Raw genomic sequence first — 8,568 nt, forward strand, 5'->3', positions numbered from 1 at the left:
ATTTTGTTTAATTGTACTGTAACTCACAACCACGAGAATTTTTCCATTTGCTCTGAAAGAACCCATTCAAGAAAATTTCTGCTGTAGCTTGAACACTGGCATGTGTGCAATTTAGTGAGAACTTTAAAATGCAGCTGAAATTTCCATTCTTAACAGTGGCTCACAATCTATATCTCCCCTCCCTTCTTTGGCCAGGCTGAGTTCAGACATGAGCTATTCAGGATTGATGAAGCAGTTATCTTAGACTTGGTTCAAAAGCATTATGTAGCAATGGGCCTCCTCTCCAAATCCACTCGGCACTAATTAGAAACTTTACTACTTGTAAAAATGAATAGATTCATCTATCAAGAGTGTCTGTCCAGGCCTGAGGTCCAACGTGGCTCTGACACAGGAGTCACAGATCATTTGGTCTCTGATTTTGTGATTGCATTGTAAAATAAAGTTGGCAGGGCATACGTCTTCCTCCCCATCTTTAAGTTGTTAAGTATTTCCGAAAGTACACAGAGTACTATTTAAGTTTCATTATGTAAACCACTGTATAGTAAAAGCATTTGAGTCAACCAATGGCTACAGACAGAATTATGTGTCATAGACAATACTGCTATCACTTGGAGTGACTTTTGTACCAGTACACCAATTTTGCATTTTGTCTGTTAATTTGGATAGAATCCAGACTAAACCAACCTACTGAATAAATGAACAATAGTATCGATGTTCTATGAAGAGTCTCTGAATTTGAAATGTTAACTTTGCTTTCTTCCCACAAATGTTGTCAGATCCGTCCAGTTTCTCCAGCAATTTCTGTTTTTGTTTCAGATCTTCAGCATCAGCATTTCTTTGTTTTATTTTGTGATAATATTAACAACATAGCTCCCTTTTCCCACCTGACCCAACAAGTGCAAAATTTCTGTGTCTCTACATAGTTACTAATACAAATTCTTGTCCAATTAGCATGAGTTGCAACTTTGATGGTGACATGATTTCCAATGAAGATAATGGTTTGATTCACTTGTGCAAACCGCCTCACAACGTTAACTCTTTGGGTTGCTTCAGCAGCAGTGAACATACCAAAATGGCCTACTGGTGTTATAATTAATTGGCCAATTTACAAAACCAGTCCATTTGTAGGAGCAGATATTGTAATACTTTAAACACAATTTTCCTTTTGATGAATGAATGTGATATAATTGGAGAATTTCAACAAACTTTGAAGGTTATCTTTCCAGTCAATCACTGGATGTGTTCTTAGAACCAAACAGGCTCTTGGGTATTTATAATCTGACGGTTAAATGAGCTAATTGTTTCTAAAAATAATCTCTGAAAACCTCTGAAACAAACAGTAAACTATTTTGCTTGATCTTCAAAGTATCAAATTGCCTATTGCAGCAATGAAACTAACCCTATGGGGCTAAGACTTAGCTATTGAAATACACCCAACTCCATTTCCTGTAGGCTTTAAATGCTGTTTGTTGCCATGAAACCAATTTTCAAATTATTTCAAACATTTCTTTCTCTAGTCCATCTATAGTCTAGTCTTCTCTGCTGTGCTGAAAAACTCTAAATTATGTGCTAATTAGTCCCAGGTTGTGATGTAGAACATTCCCTTATCATCCCAAAGTTGCCTCAAATGCATGAGCACACACCTGTAGTTTGGAGAAAATACCACAAAGCTTTTGATAAAGTTTGACTTTGATAATCATGCCATGATGTTCAACAGTAACACATGCATGCATGTACACACAAACTGGCACGCATGCACCCATGAAAATGGAATTAACAGGAAACAGGTGCCTATTGGCATGGTTTCCCTGCCCCCATCCAATCATGATGAAAACATTCTCCATCTGTAGCATAGTAAAGCCTTTGATTTCTTTAAATTGAAATGCTACCCTTTTAAGATATAATGATGTAGTTGTTGTTTTCCTATTTCATTGGTTACATGTTTAATTCTTTATAATTATTGCCAGAAGTGCCAGTGGTATACATTAATTTTCACTACATTTTAAATTCGTAGAGATTTGCATGTAACATATTCTTGTGTCTACTATAGTTAAGTGGCTGTTACTTTCTCGACAAAATGAAATTTGCAGATCATAATTTATACCCAAAAGATTCAAGAATTGTCATTAAATGATGATTAGTTGATTAAAGAAACAGCAGATTAAAGGCACTGAGTTACAATATTGTGAAATATTATATGAGTAACTCATAGGCATGGTTTTATCTCTGTGATTTCTTACACAGAATATTGAATGAGAGTATAAAACAAGTGCTTACCAAAGGAACTAACAATCATCAGCCTTCTCTCACCATTCATTCAAAGCTACTTCAGCAGCAGATAGAAAGGAGATTGTCTGCCAGTCTCTTTACCTGGTTCCTGACATGGGGGAAAGGCGTGGGACTATAAGCAGATAGTAAAACTGAGAAGGCAAAGAGGAAAGGGGTAAAAATACATTTTTGGTCAATTTATTTCCCTCCTGAAGAGAGGTATTTTTGCTGAGAATTTCCTTCAATATTAGCCTCCCTCCCACCTCACAGCAGGTGGGAGAGAGACATGACAGGGTGGGGAGTGGTGAATGAAAGCCGACCATGTGCGCGCGCATACACACACAGCACCCTTTTTTTTACAATAAAGGTTGCTTTTTGTGAGAGACCTAACTTTTAATGAACATTTATCAATCAGGGCTGCCATAGTTCACTTGAGGTTTGCCGAAGAGGAAATCCTTCAGAGTGTGACTAAGTGGAAACCCTACTGTCTATTTGCATAAAAGGAAATTCTTAGGATGCATCAGAGGGGAAACCCTTCTGGAGTATGTCTTAAAGGGAGACAGTTTCATTGTAAAGGATAGTTCATCAGAGAGTGTATCTTACTGAAACATCCTTGCGGGATGTGTTAAAGACAAAATACTCATAAAACATGCAAATAGGAAATCTATGGAAATCTCTGTGAATTATATTGAAAATACCCCAGATTGTTCCTGAGGATATCTTGTCAAATCTTCTGTCTAGATGCTGTTTGTATATCTTTACAGTACGTGTCTGATTTTAGTAACAAGGAATACCTCCTACCAATATTATTAATTGCCACAACTAGGTTTTTATAGACCAGTCAAGAGCTGTTTATTTATTTTTAATGAAATCATCCTGATTTGTTTGATTGTATTGATAGCAAAAGCTAACATATATTGATTTGATAAGAAAACAATTACAACTATCTGCTTTTAAAGAAATTAACCACACAGCACTTCATGAGGAAATGCATATCATGCAGAAATCCTGTGGATGAATATTGAGGGAAGGCTGAGCACAGTTTTCTTTTGGATTTAAGGGTGTTTCACAGACAATTTTTTAATAGGATGTTGGATTATTTTTGAAATAATCTTGTTGGGATGCTGTGTCTAGCAAATATTGTGAAAAGTTCCTCCAAATGTTCTATGAGATATGTCTAGCATGTCTGAAGATTTTGACAGAACATGAGTAATTTTGACTTTCATGTGAGGTAGACCTTATACTATACATTTAACCACTGGAGCCAAGTGAATGGAAGTGAAAATATGGAGGGAAAAATAATGAATCGTTGAACTGATATTATCTAATCTACCTTTGCATCCAAAGTTAAAAATTATCCTTTCCATGTGTAAGTGAATTGTTGAAAATCACATCAAGGGAAATCTTGTCTAGAGATCTGATCAGCTTGTGTTATTTAGGAATCCTCATTAAACTTGCTTGGTTAGATTCTCAAACAATATGTACAAAGACCATCTCAAAGATGACACTTCATCAAATCTCAGCAAATTCTGTTTGCAAAGATTGAGAGTCTTTATTAAGCACCCACTTGATAACGTCCATGAATGACTTGCCTTCAGTTGCTGTTTGGTTAGTCTCTTCAAAAGGGAAACAGACTTACAGTGTTTACTTTTCAAACGAATCCTTTTTCTTCTTGTAATAAACACAACAAATCTCAGCAGGTTCATTGCATTAAAAAGGGGGAAAAAGAACACTTCCAACTGGTCCATGATAAAACGTATTGCAATTAGTGATTGCAAGGATTCGCTCTGCTTCACAGCAGCACTGTATGTCTGCTTATACTTTGAATAAATGCTCCAAACATTCCAGATCAGTCCTCCCACAAAATTTTATGTGCATTAAACTAAAAGGCAATGTGGGATAAATGGGAGCAAATATTTTAATCTAGCTAAATTTCCCTGTAGTATTGTATTCTGGTAAAACCTAAGGTCCTTTTGTATGACATTTATTGCACATATTTTATCCGGATGATTATTTTAAACTATTGTTCATTTTTGATGTTTCTGCTGAGAATTAAGAAAAGAATTTGAGAAAAATTCCACTTTTTACTTCCAGAAAGTCCCATGGGTCCTGCTTAAAACCTAATACCATAATACCAGTCTACTGTGGCTCTAAAACGTTAAGAGAAAGTCACATGTCATGAAATTGGCACGATAGTTATGCCTTATGGGTTAAACTTGTCAAGATTCTTCCATCCACAAAGCTAGTAAAATAAGAGCAAAATCAATAAAATGGAAGAGATATTTGCAGCTGTTGTGTGTCAATAAACCTGTAATAACTCTTTAGGCTATGCTGACCGGACATGATTCTAAAATGTCCCCAGCAACATTAAAACATGTTGATTTTTAAACTGGAGATAGGACTTCAGGGAATTCTTTCTTACTAAAGAAAATCTTTGGATATGTTCAGACAATTCTGCTTACTGTATTTCGCATTAAGTTGTGTTTCCTCGTTAAGCTACCAATTACAATCAGGATTCCATACTCCCACCCCCCACTTCAAACAAAAATCATAATGTTCTGGTTGAATGTTACACAACTTTTGCTAATAGTAGGTGTTTTACATGAAAATCTGGAGAATGGTTTATTTAATTACAATATATCCTTTGCATATTAAAGGTGATTAATGGTGTTGACAAGTGTTCTAATACATTCTGAGCTTAAATATTTTACACGGAATAAATTCAAATATTGTCAAATGTTTGCAAAAATTCAGAATATTAATAAATCTAGACAATTTAGCAAATACTTTGCATAGCTACATTTAGAAGCCAGCAAGTCTTTGTGTTTAAGCTTAGTGAAAATAAATATTTGACTATTTTTACAATATTACTTTCTAAGTGTTCTGTAACAAAGATCTATCTTTTTATACAACCAGCCATCACCACACTCATATCCACCAAAGCCATATTCTGTTCCAGCCCATCATCATAATTCCAAAACTTTAGTGAACACCTTCAACATCACATTGTCAACTGTGCATTCAGTCCTAATGACAGTTGACTCAGAATGTCAAGTAGACAGGTTGAAACAGCAATGGTCTTTCAAGTTTTTAATCATTTCATGACTCTTTGGTGAGATTTGCTAATGTCTGCATTCCAAAGAACTAGTTTTCTGCCTAATTATTAATGTCTTAGCTGAAGAGCCCAAAGATTGCAAGATTTCAGACACATTTACTCAGTGCTCATTTTCTGCTGTATAATTAGGATTGTCACCATGCCAGCAACACATCAATTCATCAATCAATCTGTTTGTCAAACAGTGGAAAAACAATTTTTCACTTTGCTGTTTCACTATCCTTAGGTCACTGAACTTAAGAAATGTTTGACACCATTGTTACATCTTCTTGTAAAAGTATATCATTTCAAAAGTATGCACAATAAGATAACTTATAGACATTAGCTGATACGTTTGATAATCGATCAACAACTTATCAAAGTTGAAGGAGAAATCAGAAGTGTAATCATTATGGTTGTTATGAATAACAACAGACTGAGCTTGCCAAATACAGACCACCCCTCCTCTAGCTCAAGGGTCAATTACTGGATGTCTCAATAAAATTGACTCTAACAGAAATCCATTTTCACGACTTCAGTGTGTATGTAGTGCAATGAATATGGCAGCTCATTGACTCATTGTTAAGTATATTATTTTCATTACGTAGTGCACTGAATTTGGCAGCTTATTGACTCCACATTGTTAAGTATATTATTTTCACTTTGCTGGAGGAATATTTTCTTGCCTTTACAAAACCGTTAATTTGTTGCACACTTGCAGATGTAACCAGCGAATCATTGATTTATGAAAAATAAACAGAATCAAATACCAATGGTTTCCTCAAATGCTGAATAAACAACTAGTTACTGACTGTCCAATAGCTAACATTCACCAAAATCAATTAAAATTAGATGGTCTTGGAGATGATATCCTAACATCACAGTTTATTTCGTTTATATTTCAAATGATCCTCTTTTTTATAATTCTATTTTGTTTGTGTTTGAATTTTAATAATTACCTATGCAACTTCAGCTGATTAAATTTGTCTACCTAACTATTTTTAATTCTTTTATATGGAAATACAGACAACTTCAATCTTCCACAGGACATTATCTCTTCACATAAAATATTGTCTACATATAAATGCCAGTTCTCATTTTCTTACCTTGTACAACTTAACTGCTGCTTCATGCCTATGGTTGGTACTATGAAGGCGCAACTTATCCACACTGTTAGTATAATAGTCACAGGCATTGCATTTCAAATGCACTGGATTCCCAATTGCTACACACTTGAGCCTCCACTCATTAGGTTTGCCCCCTTCTCTGATGTGGGCCACCAGCTGATATTTCTGCATGTGTTTGTCTGTCTTACAATGGAGCTGAAAGTTGGCCTTCAGCTGAGTGTTGTAGTTGCAGAGCTTACATTGATAGATGTCACCAATCACAGCCTTCCACTCCTCTTCGGGGAGTGAACGCTCACTGTTCACATGCAAGCTCAGAGCCTCCAGGCTGTCGGTGGTAAATTTGTTGCAGACAGCACACTGAAACAGCTTCAGTGAAGGATCATGGATGTAAGGTGAAATCTCTCCGGCAGTAAGGAAGGACAGGTCATCACCCACTATTTGACCACTTGCAAGCCTCATTTCAGGTGGTAGCTCATTATTAACTGTGAAGAGAAAATCAAGAGGAAACAAGTTGCTGTTAGGAAAAGAAAAGCATACAGCACATAAAGAAAGAAAGTATTTACATAGTGTCTATTATGACTACTAGGCATCTTAAGATGCTTTACAGTCAACGAAGTGCTTTTGAATTGTCGTCAATGCTGCATTGTAGGGTATAAAATAGAAACAAGCAGAGGAATTGATAACATAGAGCCTTGATGAGCAGTTTGCTTTCTCTGGAGCTTAAACTATAAAAAGCTTTAATAGGATTGAATCAGGATCAATTACAATCATCCTTTTCAACTTCTAAGTTCTCTCATCAGATAGCTTTAATTACTCCTACTGGGTATGATGTCATCCCTGAATTTGCAGTTTTAAAGACATGAAAGCTGATCAATAATAAAACAAAAATGCAGCATATTTACAGCTTGTATTCAAATTTATCTTCATTGCGCAAATTCAATTTTCTGAAACAAATATTATGGCCGAGAAAATTTGTGAGATTTGTTCCCAGTCTTTTAGTAGTGCTTCACTGAAAGTATGCCAGAAATCCCACTTAAACACATAATCTCGACAAAGCTAGAGCAAGTCCATGCAATTCCCTGGTCCATGAAGACCAAAATACTTTGATTTGGAAAATGTCATTTGTGGTGACCTGTAACAAAGAAGTAACATTTACCCTAAAAATACTTGTGCTGAATCCATGGTAAGTTTCAGATTTCAATGAAACAATTGAGAATAATTTTATAACAGTCAATACTTTGAAAACTGCAGGGACGTAAATGCCAAATATAAAACAAATGCACAAGATCACACTTTCACCAACACGACAAATATATGTTTGAAATTAAACTCTTTAGGATTAAGGAACATTACTACTCCATTTATTATAGACAATAGGTGCAGGAGTAGGCCATTCTGCCCTTTGAGCCTGCACCACCATTCAATATGATCATGGCTGATCATCCTTAATCAGTATCCTGTTCCTGTCTTATCTCCATAACCCTTGATTCCACAATCCTTGAGAGCTCTATCCAACTCTTTCTTAAATGAATCCAGAGACTGGGCCTCCAATGCCCTCTGGAGCAGAGCATTCCAACACCCATGACTCTCTGGAGGAAGACGTTTCTCCTAAATGGCCTAAATACCCTACCATAGGGACTCACCCATCAACGGAAACATACTTCCTGCCTCCAGAGTGTCCAATCCTTTAATAATCTTATATGTCTCAATCAGATCCTCTCTCAGTCTTCTAAACTCAAGGGTATACAAGCCCAGTCGCTCCAGTCTTTCAGTGTAAGGTAATCCCGCCATTCCAGGAATTGACCTTGTGAACCTACGCTGCACTCCCTCAACAGCCTCAATAGTCTTTCCTCAAATTTGGAGACCAGAAATGCACACAGTACTCCAGGTGTGGTCTCACCAGGGCCCTGTACAGCTGCAGAAGAACTTCTTTGCTTCTATACTCAATGCCTCTTGTTATGAAGGCCAGCATGCTATTAGCCTTCTTCACTACCTGCTGTACCTGCATGCTTACCTTCACTGACTGGTGTACAAGAACACCCAGATCTCTCTGTACTGCCCCTTTACCTAAATTGATTC

The 8,568-nt window shown here is 36.3% G+C and overlaps 1 protein-coding gene across 5 annotated transcripts in view; it reads right to left on the reverse strand.

Moving 5' to 3' along the window:
• Positions 1-8,568, reverse strand: part of zfhx4 (zinc finger homeobox 4) — a 306,583-nt gene that overhangs the window by 243,699 nt on the left and 54,316 nt on the right. For all 5 annotated transcript variants that reach the window (XM_043689133.1, XM_043689135.1, XM_043689131.1 and 2 more), the window contains exon 3: positions 6,469-6,971. In XM_043689133.1, coding sequence (XP_043545068.1) covers positions 6,469-6,971 — 503 coding nt within the window. The remainder of the gene's footprint in view (positions 1-6,468; positions 6,972-8,568) is intronic.

This window comes from Chiloscyllium plagiosum, chromosome 4, assembly GCF_004010195.1.
Source record: "Chiloscyllium plagiosum isolate BGI_BamShark_2017 chromosome 4, ASM401019v2, whole genome shotgun sequence".
Taxonomy (NCBI): Eukaryota; Metazoa; Chordata; class Chondrichthyes; order Orectolobiformes; family Hemiscylliidae; genus Chiloscyllium; species Chiloscyllium plagiosum.